This window comes from Corythoichthys intestinalis, chromosome 4 (genome assembly GCF_030265065.1).
Source record: "Corythoichthys intestinalis isolate RoL2023-P3 chromosome 4, ASM3026506v1, whole genome shotgun sequence".
Taxonomy (NCBI): domain Eukaryota; kingdom Metazoa; phylum Chordata; class Actinopteri; order Syngnathiformes; family Syngnathidae; genus Corythoichthys; species Corythoichthys intestinalis.
In genome coordinates, this window is record NC_080398.1 from 5,841,595 (window position 1) to 5,863,077 (window position 21,483).

General features: G+C 39.9%; 1 protein-coding gene across 3 annotated transcripts in view; it reads right to left on the reverse strand.

The window, feature by feature from the left end:
- Nucleotides 1–21,483, reverse strand: part of col6a4a (collagen, type VI, alpha 4a) — a 151,080-nt gene that overhangs the window by 5,515 nt on the left and 124,082 nt on the right. For all 3 annotated transcript variants that reach the window (XM_057833820.1, XM_057833817.1, XM_057833819.1), the window contains 12 exons: nt 19,948–19,998; nt 17,076–17,111; nt 16,934–16,996; nt 16,783–16,845; nt 15,754–15,789; nt 15,604–15,640; nt 15,507–15,518; nt 12,194–12,687; nt 8,005–8,095; nt 6,821–7,471; nt 2,097–2,181; nt 1,937–2,034 (listed from right to left, as the gene is read on the reverse strand). In XM_057833820.1, coding sequence (XP_057689803.1) covers nt 1,937–2,034; nt 2,097–2,181; nt 6,821–7,471; nt 8,005–8,095; nt 12,194–12,687; nt 15,507–15,518; nt 15,604–15,640; nt 15,754–15,789; nt 16,783–16,845; nt 16,934–16,996; nt 17,076–17,111; nt 19,948–19,998 — 1,717 coding nt within the window. The remainder of the gene's footprint in view (nt 1–1,936; nt 2,035–2,096; nt 2,182–6,820; nt 7,472–8,004; nt 8,096–12,193; nt 12,688–15,506; nt 15,519–15,603; nt 15,641–15,753; nt 15,790–16,782; nt 16,846–16,933; nt 16,997–17,075; nt 17,112–19,947; nt 19,999–21,483) is intronic.

A 21,483-nucleotide genomic window follows, 5' to 3' on the forward strand; every position in this document is an offset into this window, starting at 1 on the left:
AGATTTTAGGACATTTTTGGGTCACTTTCTGTTGATTTTAGTGCATTTTTTGGGTCATTTCCTATATATTTTGGGTCGCTTCCTGTACGTCTTTGATCATTTCCTGTTGATTTTAGGGGATTTTGGGGTCATTTCCTGCTGATTTTTGGTCACTTTCTGTTGGTTTTCGGTCAATTTTGGGTCATTTCCTGTATGTTTTTGGTAACTTCCTGTACAGTTTGTATCATTTCCTGTGGATTTTAGGATATTTTTGGGCCACTTCCTATTACCTTTGGGTCACTTTCTGTTGATTTTAGTGCATTTTTTGGGTCATTTCCTGTACATCTTGGATCATTTCCTGTTGATTTTAGGGCATTTTTGGGTCATTTCCTGTTGATTTTTGGTCACTTTCTGTTGGTTTCTGGTCAATTATGGGTCAATTCCTGTATGTTTTTGGTAACTTCCTGTACACTTTGTAACATTTCCTGTAAATTTTAGGACATTTTTGGGTCACTTCCTATCTGTTGATTTTAGTGCATTTTGGGTCATTTCCTGTTGATTGGTCACTTCCTGTTGATTTTTGGGTCACTTCCTGTATATTTTGTGTCACTTCTTGTACATCCTGGATCCTTTTCTGTTGATTTTAGGGCATTTTTGGGTCACTTCATGTTGATTTGAGTGTATTTTGGGTCTCATCCTATTCATTGGTCACTTCCTGTTGATTTTTGGGTCACTTCCCTTTGTTTTTGGGCTATCACGGGTCACTTCCTGTACATATTTGAACATTTCCTGTTGATTGTAGGGAATTTTTGGGTCACTTCCTGTTTACTTTGGGTCACTTTGTGTTGGTTTTTGGGCTATTTCGGGTCGCTTCTTGCATATTTTGGGTGACTTCCTGTCCATCTTGGATCATTTCCCCATGATTTTCGTGTTTTTTTTGGTCTCTTACTATTCATTGGTAACTTCCTGTTGATTTTTGGGTCACTTCCTGTTGTTTTGGGGCTATCACTGGTCACTTCCTATACATATTTGATCATTTCCCGTTGATTGTAGGGGTTTTTTGGGTCACGTCCTGTTTACTTTGGGTCACTTTGTGTTGGTTTTTGGGCTATTTCGGGTCGCTTCCTGCGTCTTTTGGGTGACGTCCTGTCCATCTTGGATCATTTCCCGATGATTTTCGTGTGGTTTTTTTGGTCTCTTACTATTCAATGGTAACTTCCTGTTGATTTTTGGGTCACTTCCTGTTGATTCCGGGTCACTCTCTTTTAGTTTTGGGGCTCTTACAGGTTACTTCCTGTACATTTTGGGTCTCTTCCTATTCGTTGGCCACTTGCTGTTGATTGTTGGGTCATTCCTGTGTCACTTCCTCTAGATTTTTGGGCCTCTTGCTGTTGATTTTTGGGCATTTCCAGGTCACTTCCTTTTGACTTTCTGTTTCTGGTCACTTTGTGTTGGTTTTGGGGCTCATACGGGTCATTTCCTGTTGATATTAGTGCATTTGATGGTTTCTTCCTATTCATTGGTCTCTTGCTCTTGATTTTTTTGGACATTTCCTGTTGACTTAAGGACATTTCCATGTTTTCCTGTTCCTGGGTCAATTCCTGTTTCTGGGGCATATCCAGGTAACTTCCTGTTAATTTCGGGTCTCTTTCTGTTTTGATTTTGGGGCTCTTACAGGTTACTTCCTGTACATTTTGGGTCACTTCTTTTAATTTTTGGGCAAACTGAGGTATTCTTTTGGGGGTGGGCGTCAAAAATGAAAGACCGTTCAGTGATAAACTCATGAAGAATGAGTGGTCGCCACACTATTGGACGAGCTGGCGGGTTGGGCGACCATCAGTCGGAAACTAGATGTCGTAAAGTCCATATTGCGCAGCACGTTATTTCTCTGTACGCGCCGATACCGATGACGTCATTTTCATTATGTATCGCTATCATTGCAGCCCTGTTTTCTAACCTTGTGGGTTGATCGCGGGAATAATATCCGTCTGTCCCGACTGCTCCTGCGGCTGCTCCTCTTGCGCCTGGTCGGCAACCGAATCATAGTCCGCCTCACTGGAGACCATAAATGTCACATGACCAAATTGATGATGATGATGAAAATGAATCTGCCTTACGGAGCAGTGAGGATTTGCCCTTGATTTTGATCCACTTGCCGGCAGATATCTTTCATGGATGGCGGTGGGTATGAGTTGATGCCCTCTGCAAAACACGCACACACACAAAAAAAAAATGTGTACGTTGTCCAAAAGTCTTTTGGAGAAGTCTCGAAATAAGGGTATCAGTGGTAATGCGTGACTGGTATATGGTCTATAGCTCACCCTATTCATAACCCTTAACTCAACCAAGCCGCTGTTAAGGCTAGCTGGTGGTAGCTAGCCTTGATGAGGCCATGGATGAGTTTCACGTGCCACGAGATACCACTGACTTACATTAGCTACCGCTAGCTACTGTTGATGGAGGCATGGTTGAGGTTAGGGTCACTAATAGGGTGAGCTAAAGACAACAACCTTCCATGAGCTTCCGCTAGCTACAGAGCGCTAGTGTCAATGGTGGCATTGTTGAGATTAGTGTTCAAATAGTGAGCCATAAGACAGCAAGCAACCGCTGGCTTACGCTAGTTGCCGTTAGCTTCTACTAGCTCGCGTAATGGGGGCTGAGGTTACGGTTACAAATAAGGTTGAGCTATAGACCAGGGGTTCCCATCCGCCGGGCCGTGGACCGGTACTGGTCCGTGGTGCATTTGCTACCAGGCTGCACAGAAATAATCACTTATGAACGACCGCATTCTGGCCGAATTAACCCTGTGCCCCTGCTTAACACACCAATATCCCTGTCTACTCTAGATATAATAGAGGATAGATTAGAATGTCATCATAGAAATCCATTGATTGGACTGCTAGCAGTACATCTTGTTTTGTATATATAATATATCTATGTGCACGTAGCAAAAGTCCGCTAGCTTAAATGCTATAAAATGCTAATGTTTAAATTTTTTTAACAATGCTCTTAACTAGGGCTGCAGCTATCGAATATTTTAGTAGTCGATTAATCGATGGACTACTTAGTTCGAATAATTGAGTAATCGGATAAGGAACATGAAAAATTAAAATAACTGAGCTGAGCCTCAAACGCTACATTTTTTTTAAAAGGAGGATCTATGTACAACAAAAGAACAACTGGCTAACTTACATAGTCCGCTAGCATAAATGCTATAAAATGTAATTTTTTTTTTTTTTTTTTAAACCATACTCTTAACAAATAGTTCAGACACATATTCCCATAAAAGATGGCTAAATATACCTATAAACTAAATTAAGAATGCATTAAAAAAACATTTGCTCAAACAAAAACAGCTTACGTTGGTCTTAACAGGGAGCAGTTGGATTCAGCCATGTGAAAAGAGGCAGACCAGAGGAGTGTGTATCCACCCTCATCAATAAAACTAATTTCAGACACTTTCAAAATAAACCATTAAAACGCCACTTTAATTAAACGAATACTCGAAGCAACAAAATTTAATTCAAATATTTTTTTGTAAAAAAAATATTCGAGTTAATCGATTATTCGTTGCAGCACTACTCATAACAAATGGTTCAAACAAATATTCCCTCGAAAAATAGCTAAATATACCTATAAAATAAATCAAAAATGCATTAAACAAACATGAGCTCAAACAAAAACTTTGCTTATGTTGGCTGGATTCAGCCATGTGAAATGACTTATGTCATATTCACTCTTGCCACTAGAGGGCAGTGTATCCACACATATCAATAAAACTAAATGCAAACACTTTCAAAACAAACCATTACAACGCCACTTTAATTAAATGAATACTCGAAGCAGCAAAATTTAATTTGAATCTTTTTTTCTAATCAAATTACTCGAATTAATCGATTAATCGTTGCAGCACTACTAGCTTCCGCTAGCTAGCGTTGATGGGGGTGTGGTTGAGGTTAGGATTAGGAATAGGGTGAGCTAAAGGCAACAACCTACCATGAGGTTGTGCTAGCTACTGAGAGCTTGCGTCAATGGGGACGTAGTTGAGGTTCAAGTTACGAGTAGGGTGAGCTATAGACAACAACCTACCACTAGCTTGTGCTAGCTAGTGTTGATGTAGGTGTGGTTGAAGTTAGTTTAGGAATAGGGTGAGCTAAAGACAGTAAGGAACTGCTGGCTAATGCTAGCAGCCACTAGCTAGCATTGATAAGGGTATGGTTGAAGTAGCTACCACTAGCTTCTGCTACCTAAACCTAGCTTCCAGTAGTTAGCATTGCTGTGGGTGCAGCTGAGGTTAGGGTTACGAATAGGTGAGCTATAGACAGTAAGCAACTGCTTGCTAACGCTAGTTACCGCTAGCAGCCACAAGCTAGCATTGATGGGGGTGTGTTTGAAGTTAGCTCCCAATAGCTTCTGCTACCTAAAGCTGGCTTCCATTCGATAGCATTGCTGGGGGTGTGGTTGAGGTTAGGGTTCTGAATAGGATGAGCTACAGACAACAACCTACTACTAGCTTGCGCTAGCTAGTGTTGATGTGGGTGTGGTTGAAGTTAGTTTAGGAATAGGGTGAGCTAAAGACAGTAAGCAACTGCTGGCTAATGCTAGCAGCCACTAGCTAGCATTGATAAGGGTATGGTTGAAGTAGCTACCACTAGCTTCTGCTACCTAAACCTAGCTTCCAGTAGTTAGCATTGTTGTGGGTGCGGTTGAGGTTAGGGTTACGAACAGGTGAGCTATAGACAGTAAGCAACTGCTTGCTAACGCTAGTTACCGCTAGCAGCCACAAGCTAACATTGATGGCGGCGTGGTTGAAGTTAGCTCCCAATAGCTTCTGCTACCTAAACCTAGCTTCCACTAGATAGCATTGCTGGGGGTGTGGTTGAGGTTAGGGTTCCGAATAGGATGAGCTATAGACGCTACCCACCGACGTCACAAAATCACGTGCTCGCTGTATGGTTCCGCCCCCTTGTCCGTCATTTTGTGTCTGTATTATCAATGGTCTCAATTGATCGAGCAATTTATATAATGCATTTCATGGAAGACCCGGTGCTTTCGGATGCCGTAAACTCACTTGATGCGTTGCATAAAAGACGTTATGTGGAAAAGCTTCAGTTTATCCATTCGCCAGATCCATATTTGATGCCTAAATCGAGGTTTTTCGACCCGCTGTCTCCGCCGTATTTGCCTGACATCTGCTAGCTAGCCTGATATGTACAACTATCTTGTCCACACAAAATCAGCCTATTCGCACGAAAGTTTGAAAAACTTTAAGAGCTTGGAGGCTTATAAATACTTCGTTGCTGGTTGGGTGAAACAGGTCCTCGTCCACGAAAATTCGGCAGGAATCTATCTTGTGCTTGGAAAGGTGAGTTACGAAATTTTCAATTCAAAATCTTTTGTTATTGCTAACATCCACTGTCAAGTCTAATGTATTTCATGTCGTTTGTCAATGGAGTTAGGGCTGTTAATGTTTATATGGTTTAGCGATAGCACTCTCACTACATACATACGTGTATGTTGTCGGCGATTAGCCTAGCAATGATCTTAATTGTGGTTGTCAGCCCAAAACCCTCTAAATATATATTAAATGCATCTTACCAGATATAAAATGACTACTACATAATCTGTGGTAATCGTTTGGAGCCCAGTTTTCTCGTCGAATTGCAGCAGCCCATCTCGCTCTCTTCTCTCCGGGTCTCTCGGAATCCGGTAGAACTTCAAGTCTCTCCGTCTTCTCCGTCTATCTTCTCTGTTATTGCAACCGACCGCCACACACGCCTTCACCATTTTGATTATTAATGTTAACGAGCAGAAAAACACGTCGTAAATAGGAGGAATGTACGTAGCCGTAGCAGGTAAACATGATGTGTTGACGGACAATTGGGCGGCACCAGTCAGAAGGAAGGAGTTGTGACGTCACGTGGGTAGGGTCTATAGACAACAACCTACCACTAGCTTATGCTAGCTAGTGTTGATGTGGGTGTGGTTGAAGTTAGTTTAGGAATAGGGTGAGCTAAAGACAGTTAGCAACTGCTGGCTAATGGTAGCAGCCGCTAGCTAGCATTGATAGGGGTATGGTTGAAGTAGCTACCACTAGCTTCTGCTACCTAAACCTAGCTAGTGTTGATGTGGGTGTGGTTGAAGTTAGTTTAGGAATAGGGTGAGCTAAAGACCGTAAGCAACTGCTGGCTAATGCTAGCAGCCAGTAGCTAGCATTGATAAGGGTATGGTTGAAGTAGCTACCACTAGCTTCTGCTACCTAAACCTAGCTTCCAGTAGTAAGCATTGTTGTGGGTGCGGTTGAGGTTAGGGTTACAAATAAGTGAGCTATAGACAGTAAGCAACTGCTTGCTTACGCTAGTTACCGCTACCAGCCACAAGCTAGCATTGATGGGGGCGTGGTTGAAGTTAGCTCCCAATAGCTTCTGCTACCTAAACCTAGCTTCCACTAGATAGCATTGCTGGGGGTGTGGTTGAGGTTAGGGTTCCGAATAGGATGAGCTACAGACAACAACCAACCACTAGCATAAGCTAGCTAGTGTCGATGGGTGCGCAGTTGAGGTTAGGGTTATAAATTGGGTGAGCTCATGACCGTGTGCCACCAGCTTCTGCTAGCTACTGATAGCTAGCATTCTTGGGGGCTTAATAGTGATTCAACAATTGCTGCCAGCCCTCCCAGTTAAAATGGATCGCCGTCAATATCAGCCAATATGTCAAGTATAAAACCGTTCTTGTTGTGTTATCCTTTGCACTTTGATGTGACTTGTTTTAGCATTAGCGTTATTAGCGCTTTGTTGTGACGTACAATAAGGGTTAGCGTTTTAGGTGTGTGTGTTCTTACTGTCGAGCGCGGTCAGGAAGACCCTGAAGAACCTGCGAGCATATTCTCGTTCCTGCAGCCGAAGTCGTCCCAAGTGCAGCAGATGCTGCTGCACCGGCTCACTGGCCACCTCCTCCACCTGACGCCGGTCATAGCGGTCGCCCACCGTCACTACGAAGAGCGCCAACCCCTTGCATTTGGCACGCCGGGCGACGGCCCGCAGCTCGGCCAGTTCCCCGGCTGGGGTCCGGGTGCCCACCACGGCCAGCAGCGCCTTCTTCCTGCGGCCGTGGGGGGCCTCGGTAACCTCTCGAAGGGCTAGTCCTAAGGCGCGCCCCAGCCCGGTAGAACCGCCCGCCTGCCGCATGTCGCGCAGCAGGTGCGAGGTCACCCGCCGCCTGTCTCCGTAGACGCTCAGGCCGAACTCTAGCTGGGCGCCGCGGGCGGCGCTCTGCTGGACCAACGCCACGCGGGCCAGTTTGTCGGCGCGGGCCGGCTGAGGGCTGAGCGCCACCTGCTCGGTCACAGAGCTGAGGAGCTCCTGGGCGCCGGCGAAGTTGTCGGCCTGCATCTCGCGGGAACCGTCCACCACCATCACCAGGTCGGCCTCCACTTGCTGGGGCACCGCAAGATTCTGGATGAAGGCGCACTCCAGAGGGCGCCGGCACGGGTCTGTCAACAAATTACATTTCAAATTTGAAAAAGTTAGCTATTCATTATTCATAAAACAAAACATAGTAATACTTTTTTTCATGTAATATATTTCCTTTTAAAATTGTTACATTTTCCACTTATTTTCAATTCATTTTATATACATACATTTAAACACATATAAGCATATACTATGTATGTATACTAAGTTTTTTCATGTTCTGTATGTAATTCTAAGTCTTTTTTTTTTCAATTTATAAAAATTTTATAGCCATTTAACTGTAATCATTTGTTTAGCCATTTGTTTTATCCAATGGAACCAATCCGTCGAAATCAGGTAGCCTGTCACAATCGGGTAGTGACAGTGTGCTAAAATATTAGCATGCTCATGGAACTTAGTGTCACTTATAGACAACATATTGTTAGTAACTGGCAGCCATCTTGAAGCAGTGGACTTCTCTGGCTTGACCGCAGTGAATGTAAGATTTTTTTCCACTAAAAAATAACTCAGCAAACTATTGCGCTAGCATGCTAAACCAAAGGTGGCTACTTACCGTAACAGATGACGCAGTTCTTCACCTTCCTCAAGTCAGCGGCGGGGTCCCTTCCCAGAACGGTAAAGACAGAGTTTTTGGTGTCATCCAGCTGAAAGCAAACACTCGTTCAAGTCATTGGCCGCCTTTAATGGCGGTAGATGTCTACAACCCCTAGCAAAAAGTATGGAATCGCCAGTCTCGGACAAGCACTCACTCAGACATTTAATCATTTAGAACAAACTCAGATAAAAAGCTTGAAAAAAATCATGAATTAGTTCAAAAGTGCAACTCTTTTAGCATTCAGAAACACTAAAATAAATGAATAAAAAACATTGTGGTGGTAAGTAAATGTTAATTTCATAGAGCAAGTGCAGGGAAATACAGTGCCTTGTAAAAGTATTCGGCCCCCTTGAACCTTGCAACCTTTCGCCACATTTCAGGTTTCAAACATAAAGATATAAAATTTTAATTTTTTGTCAAGAATCAACAACAAGTGGGACACAATCGTGAAGTGGAACAAAATTTATTGGATAAGTTAAACTTTTTTAACAAATAAAAAACTGAAAAGTGGGGCGTGCAATATTATTCGGCCCCCTTGCGTTAATACTTTGTAGCGCCACCTTTTGCTCCAATTACAGCTGCAAGTCGCTTGGGGTATGTTTCTATCAGTTTTGCACATCGAGAGACTGACATTCTTGCCCATTCTTCCTTGCAAAACAGCTCGAGCTCAGTGAGGTTGGATGGAGAGTGTTTGTGAACAGCAGATTCAGCTCTTTCCACAGATTCTCCATTGGATTCAGGTCTGGACTTTGACTTGGCCATTCTAACACCTGGATACGTTTATCTTTTAACCATTCCATTGTAGATTTGGCTTTATGTTTTGGATCATTGTCCTGTTGGAAGACAAATCTCCGTCCCAGTCTCAGGTCTTGTGCAGATACCAACAGGTTTTCTTCCAGAATGTTCCTGTATTTGGCTGCATCCATCTTCCCGTCAATTTTAACCATCTTCCCTGTCCCTGCTGAAGAAAAGCAGGCCCAAACCATGATGCTGCCACCACCATGTTTGACAATGGGGATGGTGTGTTCAGGGTGATGAGCTGTGTTGCTTTTACGGCAAACATATCGTTTTGCATTGTGGCCAAAAAGTTCAATTTTGTTTTCATCTGACCAGAGCACCTTCTTCCACATTTTGGTTTGGTGTGTCTCCCAGGTGGCTTGTGGCAAACTTTAAACGAGACTTTTTATGGATATCTTTGAGGAATGGCTTTCTTCTTGCCAGTCTTCCATAAAGGCCAGATTTGTCCAGTGTACGACTGATTGTTGTCCTATGGACAGACTCTCCCACCTCAGCTGTAGATATCTGCAGTTCATCCAGAGTGATCATGGGCCTCTTGGCTGCATCTCTGATCAGTTTTCTCCTTGTTTGAGAAGAAAGTTTGGAAGGACGGCCGGGTCTTGGTAGATTTGCAGTGGTCTGATGCTCCTTCCATTTCAATATGATGGCTTGCACAGTGCTCCTTGAGATGTTTAAAGCTTGGGAAATCCAAATCAGTCTTTAAACTTCTCCACAACAGTATCTCGGACCTGCCTGGTGTGTTCCTTGGTTTTCATAATGCTCTCTGCACTTTAAACAGAACCCTGAGACTATCACAGAGCAGGTGCATTTATACGGAGACTTGATTACACACAGGTGGATTCTATTTATCATCATCGGTCATTTAGGAAAACATTGGATCATTCAGAGATCCTCACTGAACTTCTGGAGTGAGTTTGCTGCACTGAAAGTAAAGGGGCCGAATAATATTGCACGCCCCACTTTTCAGTTTATTTGTTAAAAAAGTTTAAATTATCCAATAAATGTTGTTCCACATCACGATTGTGTCCCACTTGTTGTCTTGACAAAAAATTACATTTCATATCTTTATGTTTGAAGCCTGAAATGTGGCGAAAGGTTGCAAGATTCAAGGGGGCCGAATACTTTTGCAAGGCACTGTATATATGGAATCACTCCATTCTGAGGAAAAAATATGGAATCATTAGAAGCAAACAAAGAAATAACAAAACACATCTGTAGTATTTAGTAGCACCACCTCTTGCTTTTATGACAGCTTGCAGTCTCTGAGGCATGGACTTGATGAGTATTCTTCATCAATTTGGTGCCAACTCTCTTTGATTGCAGTTGCCAGATCATCCTTGCAGGTCGGAGCCTTGCTGTGGACCAATTTTTTTTCTATTTCTACCACAGGTTTTCAAAAGGGTTGAGATCTGGGGTATTTGCAGGCCATGGCATTAATTGAATGAGTCTTTCTCCAAGGAATGCTTTCACAGTTTTAGCTCTGTGGCATGATGCATTGTCATCTTGGAAAATAACAAACATATTTTCAATGGCGTACCGCACGCAGGCTATTTTTAGACCGTGACGTCGTATCGTAAAGCGGAAGTAAAGCCGAAGTGGGACATTATAGACCCGCCCTCGCATAGAACCAACGTAAAAAGTGCTACTTTTCTCCGGTAATCTTTCAAAAACGAACATGCCGATCACGCATTGCTTTTTTGGAACTTGTAGAAAACGACCCTAGAAATTGCGACACATGAAGGATGTTTTATTCATACGTTTCCGGAAACCAAAAACTTGAGAGGAAAAAATGTGAAGACCGAATCAACTTGCGCGGACTTTAACACCAGTTCGGCGAATCCATTCACGTTTCATCTGCAGTAAACATAATGTTGGGTTGGCATGGTCTTTCAGAGGACGAAGAGGTAAGCCGTTTTTATATTTTAACTTGTTTTTTTAGCGTAACGTTGTGCCGTACTGCTTCTGTCTGACAATGAATGACCTGAAATGAATTACAATGGTATCTGCCTGCCACTGTTACCGTTTCTGTTATATATATTAAAAAACAAAGTGTAAATAAATTATAGGATTAAGATGTGTTATCAATGAAAACATTAAAAGTGTTCGTTGGCTGTCACTGAGTAGCATTTGCGATCGCTACACAAAGCTAACTAAATGACCCCCAAGAACAGTAAGAGACGTAGGACAACCAGAGGATATATAAGAAAGACAGGGCTGATGGTAAAGGATAGCTTGTTGAAACAGGAGAATGTCATTGTCAGTCGCGTCGATAAAAAAGCTAAAGCTATGCTTAGGTCGGCTCGTTTTTTTTCGTCTTTTTCAGCCTTCGACACTAAAGCCATCTCTTTAACAGAACATTTTTATGTTCTTCCACATCTTTGCCAGTGAATTTGGCACCAGGCACATCATTTTCGGAGAGAATTGGTAGGTTTAACTCTGTAAACATCTCCTTCGTACACGATTTCCATTCATTTCCTATTAGGGACAAACGGTGACTTGTCCTTACCTAGCAACAGTAGCTAATGTCATGAATATTAATGAGCGGAAGTGACGTGTTGCTTGCGGTACGCCATTGAAAGGATAGGAAAGCTATCTAAAATTTCAATGTTAACTTGTGCGTTTATTGAAGATTTAACCACAGCCATCTCCCCAGTGCCTTTGCCTGACATGCAGCCCCATATCATCAAGGTCTAAGGGAATTTTGATGTTTTCTTCTTTGTAAATCTCACTGGAACAGCACCAAACAAAAGTTCCAGCATCATCACCTTGTCCAATGCAGATTCTTGACTCTTGACAAGGTGATATGTTTGGGAATAATGAAATCATTTTCCAAGATGACAATGTATCATGCCACAGAGCTAAAACTGTTAAAGCATTCCTTGGAGAAAGACCATCCAGTCGATGCCATGGCCTGCAAATAGCCCAGATCTCAACCCTATTGAAAAAAAAAAAGGTCCACAGCAAGGCTCCGAACTGCAAGGATGATCTGGCAACTGCAATCAAAGAGAGTTGGCACCAAATTGATGAAGAATACTCATCAGGTCCATGCCTCATAGGTGCCTCAGGTGCTACTAAATACTAGAGATGTGTTTTGATTGTTATTTCTTTGTTTGTTTCTCATGATTCCATATATATTTCCATGCACTTGCATTTACTGACCACCACAATGTTTTTTATTCATTTCTTTTCGTTTTTCTGAATGCTAAAGAGTTGCACTTTTGAACTAATTCATTATTTTTATCGGAGTTTGTTCTACATGATAAAATGTCTGAGTGCTCATCCGAGACTGCTGATTCCATACTTTTTGCTAGGGGTTGTATTATAATGTGATTTTTTCCGTCGAGCTTGCCTCCATGGCGCGACTGATGGCGGGGGCGTTCCTGAGGGAGATAACGGCGGGATCCACGTCCAGCGCGCGGTACTCCATGACGGCCGTCACCACGTCTTCCGCGTCTTCCGTGGGGCCGGCGGAGAAGAAGACGGCCACCTTGCGCATCATGGCGCCCGAGCGGACGCGCTTGAACACGTTGCGCGCCACGAAGCGCATGGCGGCGCCCAGGTGGCGACGGTTGTCGTTGCGCTCCAGGGCCAGGTTGCGCACCGCCTCCAGCAGCTGCGAGCGGCGCCGGTACTCGTGGAAACGGACCAGGTACTTGGTGTGGATGTTGTACGCCACCAAGGACACGCGGGCCCCCGTGGGGCAGTTGCTCTCGGCGATGTTCAGGTCCTCCAGGAGGCTCAGGAGCGCCGACCGCTGGCGCTCGAAGGCCGCCGGCGTGACGTCCTGGGACATGTCTAGCGCCACCACCATCTCGGTGGGGAGGGCGGGGCAAGAACCGAGGTCTGTTGGAATAGCCACGCCCATCAATGAAAAAACAGGAAGATGCGCCACACAGTTTGGTGTCGATGATTAGATATTAAAGATGTCCCGATCGATCGGCATCCCGATTCGATCACGTCATTTTCAAAGTATCGGAATCGGCAAAAAAATATCGGACATGCCTTTTTTTAATATATATATATTTTCTAATTGAATCGTTTTCTAATTGTATTTAACGTTACAGCAGGGCCGGCCCAGCCTATACGCAGACTATGCAGCTGCTTAGGGCCCCTGACCACTTGGGGGCCCCCAATCTGGCAATTTTATTTTATTTTTTTTACTACAGTTTGCTTTATTTGACTTTTGTGAGTTTTGATACTTGATTACAAGCTTAAAAAATAAAAGTTCTTCCTTAACTTCTTTCTTTCCTCTTTTAGAAAAAGGTTTGGCGCTATCTACTGTAAGTACTGACAATCATTTGGGGTGAGAAGTTTTAAGCATAAAGTGCAACAAAATCTGATTAATATACAAAATATGGACGTATGGGTTGGATTGCATGTATGGGTTTCACAGTATACTGTGACGAAATGGTGGGCCAAAAATACGGGCCCCTTTGCATTATTTTACTTAGGGCCCCCAACTGGCCTGGGCCGGCCCTGCGTTACAGACAAAATGTCTTACATTCATCCAGAGTCTTTAGTTTTGGCTTAAAATAGGGCTATCAAATTTATTGCGTTAACGGCGGTAATTAATTTTTAAAAAATTAATCACGTTAAAATATTTAACGCAATTACCGCCTGCGCTGCACGACCCACTCTCGCATTGTCGCGTTCAATCTATAATGGCGCCGTTTTATCTATATATAGAGGTAATAGGCAGCGTAAAATGAGTAGAGTGAATTTTGGCAGTCTTTGGAGCCTTTTTTTAATTGGCTAAAGCCTTATAATCCCTCTCTCAACAATTGGAAATATCATTAGGAAGCAATATGGGGAAGAAAGGTAGTAGTTGATCTTTTTCTTAACACCCAATGTTATTTCGCAACGCAGAGAACATATATCAATTGGTACCACTACGCACAGTCATGGGTACACTTCCCATCATGCATTTGGGCAGACCAGTTAAATGGCTACAGTATCATTTACTGAAAGCTCAACAAATACACTAGATGGCAATATTTAGTCACAATATACAAAATCACATTTATCCTTTAAGAATTACAATTCTTTCTATCTGTGGATCCCTCTCACAGAAAGAATGTTAATAATGTAAATGCCATCTTGAGGATTTATTGTCATAATAAACAAATACAGTACTTATGTACTGTATGTTGAATGTATGTATTCGAGTTTTATTCATTTTTTTCTTAATGCATTGCCAAAATGTATATGATCTGGAAAAATGATCGGGAATGACTGGAATTGAATCGGGAGCAAAAAAAAGCAATCGGATCGGGAAATATCGGGATCGGCAGATACTCAAACGATCGGGATCGGATCGGGAGCAAAAAAAAACATGATCGGAACAACCCTATTAGATATCGTAATCAAGACTAGATGTCTTATGCGCGCTGTAAGCCAATGGGAACGGATGTCGCCACATAAAATTTTTTTAAAAAGTATAAGAACTTCAATAAAAATTATATTTAAGAAAATTAATAAATAATTTAACATATGAAAAGGAATTCATGAATAAACTCCCCTACTTTATATATATTTTAATTTCTCTGTATTTAATACATTTTTCATATTTTCTTCTCCTTGATTTTTTTATTTAAAAAAAGAAATACAATAAAATACCAATAAATTACCTAAAAATAAAACAAAACTTAAAACAAACAGTAATAAAAATGAAAAAGAAATAAGAAAATTTAAATCAAAATAAAATTGAACAATGTAAACATTTATTGGGAAAAAATACATTGAAAAATGGGAAATTTATCAATAAATTCAGTTTTTTTTTTTTTTAATTGTCTATTTCTTATTTCTTCCTATTATTTATATTTTTATTTGTTTATTTTAGGATTTTCACATTTTTATCTGTAGTATTTCTATTCAATTTAGCAAGTGGTCCAATAAACATTGAGTGACCTATTTTTTGTTAAATTTAATTGTCAATATTTATTTCGTCCTATTTTTTTCACTTTTATGGGGTTTTTTTTGTAGGATTTTTTTCATTTTTAGCTGTATTTTTTTCCATTTCATTTTCAATAGTATTTTTTTCGCCATCAAAAAATCAAGAAGCATAACGTGATCCATTGTCATTTTTTAAAATTTAATTTTCAATATTTTTATTTCTTACTATTTTTCATGTTTTATTTATTTTTTCTATGGATTTTCTCATTTTTAGCCATATTTTTTTTCCATTTCGTATTTTTTCTCCATCAATACTATTTTTTAGCAAGTAGTTCAATAAACATTAAGTGCTCTATTGTCATTTATTTTTTGAAAAATGTAATTGTCAATATTTTTATTTCTTACTCACTTTTTGCTATATTTTTCCATTTAATTTTCTATTGTATTTTTTCTCCATCGATGCTACTTTTTAGCAAGTCTTTCCATAAACAAAGTGACCCAGGAATGCCCCAAATTCAACAGGAAGTAACCTCAAAATGCCTCATAATTAAGAGGAAGCAGTCGCCCGGAAAAGATTCAAAATCAGCAGGAATTTATGACCAATTAATACGGTTTGTTATAAGCCTAAAGATTTGTAAACCTCTCAAGAATTGACTCAAACCCCTGCCGCAAGATGGCCACCAGTTACATGCACCGAGCTTAAGAGATCTAGCCTTCTTTATGATTTCTCTGATGGCAAAAAAAAATCAGATAGGAAGAGACATACGTACCCATGGAGCACGCTGAAAGAGACAAAACATCGGTTAATTGACGCTCGCGACGGATTGGATGACATTTTTACATCATGGGCGTGGCTAGCGGACTTACCACAGTTGTCTCGGATGAAATTGACCAGATCGCACTCCTGTGTGACATCAATACGTTTTTTAACTCTTACAGGGCACATATTGAAGTCATCCGCAGCCATTGATGGCACTAGACACCCAATTTAGGCATCCTCTTTCGAGTGTTACTTACAGTCATGCCTCTTGCTCCGGGGGGGCCACGTAGGCCCTGGGGAGGAAGAAAAAAAGTATTTCTTTATTCATTTATGTCACACTTATAATGTGAGCAATTTGTTTTAAAACAAGGTGTCAAACTCAAAGAGCAGGGGCCACCACATGGTTTTGTGTGGCTTGTGAAAGTAAATAGTTGTATTTTTCTTTCTTCAAAATTTAAAATGAATATGTATATATTTTTTTAAATTGATGTATAAATAGTTTTTTCCTCTATTTTTTTAGTGAACAGGAAGGGGTTGTTTTAAAAAATGTATACACCATATATATATAAAAAAGTAATAAAATATATATTGGCCTTTTTTTTTTTAAATTAAAAATGGGAAATAAACGTGAATGAAAATTGGATTTTTTTTGTTTTCTTTATTCTTTTTAAATTTATGATTAATACTTTTCTTAAGATGTTTTATACCTAATTTTTCTTTACTTTTTTTTCTTTTACATTTTTTTGTTTCATTTTTTAATATACTTATTTCTTAAATAAAATATTTAAAAATATTTACAGATTTTTTTCTTTATAATAAAATAAATAAATGTTATTATGTAATACTTGAATATTTTTATAATTTAGATTTTTTTCACTTTGTTGTTTTTTATAAAAAATATGTACTGATTTTTCTTTTCCAAATTTATAATAATAATAATAGTAATTTATATTCATATAATTTATATATATTAATTTATTATAATAAAAAAATTTCCACATATTTTTTTTCCTTTTTTATACAAAAAAAATATGTTTAATTGAACAAAACTTTCCTTTTTAAATAAATATTAAAAAATAAATGTGATGAAAAAAAATCCTGAAATGTTCTTTGCTTTTAATTAAAAAAAATAAAAAAATGGAAGAAAGAAATAAGAAAAATAGAAAAGTATAAAATTGATTTAATAATGATTAAAGAAAGAAACAAAATGTAAAATAAATACATAAATTAAACCCGTGAATATTTGTGGATTTGAATGATTTTTAGATGTCCTTTGACCAGCTCACCTTGTGTCCCTCATACCCAGGCTCTCCGGGTTGACCAGGGTCTCCAGTATTACCCGAATTACCCTGCAGGGGGCGCACCGTAAAATATAATGAAAGTCAACAACGAGTACTGGAAAGATTTTGGATTTTTGACGTTTAAACGCCGACTCACCCCGCGACCTCGGTTGCCTTTGCGTCCCGGCATTCCTTTCGGCCCGACAGCGCCGCTTTCGCCCTGGGGTCGGGAGAGTGGGCGTGGCCAGTCAGCGCTAACTACTACGGTTTTTCAAATAAAAAGTCTACGAAGCACTCACCGCTATACCGGGATAACCAGGAAAGCCTGGATCGCCCTAGAAAAACATTCAAAAGCATATTAACCTTTTTTATTGATAAATACACCAGTGTTGTCAGTAACACGTTAGTTAGTGACGCGTTACTGTAATCTGATGACTTTTTTCAGTAACGAGTAATCTAACGCGTTCATTTTTCTACACCAGTAATCTGATTAAAGTTAGTTTCCTTAGTGTCTCTGCGTTACTATTTTTTCATTGCCTCATAACGTATGTAGAATGAAGAATATTGTAGTCATGTACGAAGAGCATTTTGAATAGAAAATGCTAAAATAAAAGGTTCCCGGTACGTGTTTCCATGACAACCTCTTAGCTATTTCCTGTTTTGGTCTCGCATTACGTGTTGTGGGACTGAGGCGGGTGGACATTCGCGCCGAGTGTTGAGAGGTTGCGAGGGAATGTTGATCTGTGGATATCCATGAATGAAGGTGAGTATTTTTCCTTCATTCTGGAGGGTATCAGCAAAAGGTTGGACCCCCTACACGCGCGGCCGTTTCGTAGCTTTGCCGTAGCAACGACGGGCAGTCATCGCGCCAAGTTGGCAAGCTTTGTTTACATCATATGTGTGTTGCACATTTATGCCGTGAGGTGATGTGTTCGTTTTAGGGCTGCAGCTATCGAATATTTTAGTAATCGAGTAATCGACTGAAAATTCTATCAATTAATCGAGTAATCGGATAAAACATATTTTTTTTAGATAAAGAGCAATTATAAATATTAGGGCTACAGCTAGCGAATATTTTAGTAGTCGATTAATCAATGAACTAGTTAGTTCGAATAATCGAGTAATCGGATAAGGAACGTGAAAAATTGAAAAACATGAGCTGAGCCTCAAAGGGTGTATACACATATAGAACAAGAGAGAGAACAAGTATTTGATACACTCACAATGGGAAAGGCAGTGTATCAAATACTTGTTCTCCCCACTGTATATGTATGTATGTATGTATATATATATATATATATTAGGGCTGTCAAAATTATCGCGTTAACGGGCGGTAATTAATTTTTAAAATTAATCACGTTAAAATATTTGACGCAATTAACGCACATGTCCCGCTCAGACAGTATTCTGCCTTTTGGTAAGTTTTAAAGCAAGGCTTTTTGTGCTGTCTAACAGCGAACTCTTGTGGTCGCTTTGCGACACGGTTTATGGTTTTCTTGCCAGTTCAATATGGCTGCACGACGTCTCGGGCTGACACCTACGTTGTAATGTTGTGCTTATATGATCCTTGGACAAGATTTGTCCGTAAGTATGGTTGTTGTAAGAATGTACATATTATGTTAGTAAACGAAATGTTATATTTTTTGCATGAGATGCTTTTTGTTTATGTTTAGTGAACCTGTATAGCGTGCTAAGCTAACGTTGTTGCTAATGCAATGCTTTTGTACTTTTATTTTGTAGTTTTATGATGGTCTAAAGAGGACAATGGTTTTATTAATAAATCAGATGAAAAAGGAAGAAGTCTAATTTTTAAGGCGTCGTTCACTAGCTGTCTAGCTTTGGAAAAAGTAGACGCTTCGGAGTGAGGACAGCATAGACAGATTTAAATGACAGTAGAGTGAAATGCCCACTACAGTCCTTATGTACCGTATGTTGAATGTATATATATCCATCTTGTGTCTTATCTTTCCATTCCAACAATTTATTTTACAGAATATATATATATAATTTACAGAAAAATATGGCATATTTTATAGATTGTTTGAATTGTGATTAATTGCGATTAACTGCGATTAATTTGTAAGCTGTAATTAATTCGATTAAAAATTTTAATCGTTTGACAGCCTTGACAGCCCTAATATATATATATATATATATATATTAGGGCTGTCAAACAATTAAAATTTTTAATCGAGTTAATTACAGCTTAAAAATTTATTAATCGTAATTAATTGCAATTCAAACCATCTATAAAATATGCCATATTTTTCTGTAAATTATTGTTGGAATGGAAAGATAAGACACAAGATGGATATATATACATTCAACATACGGTACATAAGGACTGTATTTGTTTATTATAACAATAAATCAACAAAATGGTATTACCATTATTAACATTCTGTTAAAGCAATCCATGGATAGAAAGACTTGTAGTTCTTAAAAGAAAAATGTTAGTACAAGTTAGAGAAATTTTATATTAAAACCCCTCTTAATGTTTTTGTTTTAATAAAATTTGTAAAATTTTCAATCAAAAAATAAACTAGTAGCCCGCCATTGTTGATGTCAATAATTACTTACACAATGCTCATGGTTGCTGAAGCCTATAAAATCAGTCGGACCCAAGCGCCATCAGAGGGCAGCAAAACTCCATAAAACACAACAAGTGAGCATTTCACTGTGTACTGCCATTTAAATCTCTCTGAGCGGAGCATCTGCGTTACTTGCGTCAAATATTTTAACGTGATTAATTTAAAAAATTAATTAACGCTTGTTAACGCGATAATTTTGACAGCCCTAGTTTATTTACGTCATCGATGAGGTCGACTATGTCGACTATTCGGGACAGCTCTAAAAAACACAACTTCTTATTTATTTTGCTCCTTCATTATAGCTGCTTTTCAGTTTTCGCCAATAGACCAAACTTTAATTATCAAATGCTGCAAATAATTTGAACCGAATTCATCGCCAAACTGTGATTTGTGTAAACCGCTAATATACATATATAGTAAATAAGTAACAATATACAAAAACACACATGCACGCATATGATCACACATGAAACCAAACACACAACAAATATGCTGACAAAGACACACAAAGCCACGCGTCGACATGACAACGTGAGGTCCACTGGCTTGGTGGAATTTTACCGGAATGCGGACCATTTACCTTCATGCCTTTAGGTCCGGCCGGCCCGTATCCGTCCCTGCCGTCCTGACCCTGGTGGAGAGGAGGTAAGGTATCAACAGTTTACAGTACAAGTACACAAAGCCAAGATGGCTCGTGACTTCCAAACACAAGTTTTGTGTGTCAATTCTTCTCAACGGGTTGACTGTTGGCTTCGTTTAATCATTTGCTGCCAGCCCTCCCACTTCAATTGGATTGGACATCGATAAACGTCAATGGCCGACAAGTAAATAGCAGATGCTTTGGTATTGAAAAAAATAATCAGTTGAGAAAAATTCTAGTAGTTATGACTTGATTTTAAAAGGATCCTCGATTTTTAAGACAAGTAATTCTTAAAAGATAAATGTTAGTATGAGTTATAATGATTTGATATTAAACCCCCCCCTAATGTTTTTGTTTTAATAAAGTTTGTAAAATTATTTTAAGTGATAGGTCGCCATTCTTGTTACGTGGCAGTGCATTACGTCACCGGGCCCGTTGCCGAAATTCCAGCGTATCACTCGTTAGCTTCCCCAACATGTCGTCGGTTCTACCCTTCCTGTTTGAACCAGATCTGAAAAGTGAAGAGCAGGACAGCACTGTCGGTCGTTCACAAGATGAGCTTCAGGGAAAAATACGTTACAAAATACCTGATAAGACAAAAGTTGGGCAAAACTGGTGATGTGAGAGTGTATGATGTTTGGAACTCCGATTGGGAGCAAGAGTGTATGCTGTTTGGAACTCCGGTTTTATTAGCAGATATTCAAGGTAAGCATATTGCGTTTTCAAACTTATCCCAATATAATTATGTAGATTGTTAGCATCCAGAGCTGTTGTGTGCTTTACATACAGTACAGGCCAAAGAGCACACCTTGTGTAATCCATGTCTTGTACATTGTAACGCATGGTAGCTAGGATACGTGTATAAAAGTACCAAAAAGGGGAGAAGCTTCCACTTATGCACATTTATTCACAAAAAATATTTCCACCTTGACCACTCTTCACTCGGGAGCTCAGCAGTACGCAAACACGCGTTCCCTGACGAACTCCAACATTGTTGTAAGGTCCACGTCAGAGTCACTGTCGTCACTGTAGCGTGCCATAGTGCTTTAATTATTTAGTATGATTTGGGGAAAACTCCCACGAAGAATAGTCAAGAAAAAAGATAGCAATAGTAATCCAAATCCGCGTTTTTTACTCACTCGAAGATCCAGGAATTAGACCGATCCCATGTCGCGATCAGGCCGTCGATTCCACAAACTAGACTGATCCGAAAAGCCGCTGTGGGACCGACGAATCAAAAAAATGGACAGATCTGAAATCAACATTGCAGACGCGGTGGGACCGTCGGATCCAGAAAATAGACGGATCCCTTACTTGACTGATGATCCAGGAAAAATGTTCGGGCGCCAGTTGTAACGCGTGGTGGGTAGGATACGTGCATACAGGGACCAAAAAGGGGGAGAAGCTTCCACTTATGCACATTTATTCACTCAAAATAATAATTCCACCTTGACCACTCACTTCACTCCCCTTGTT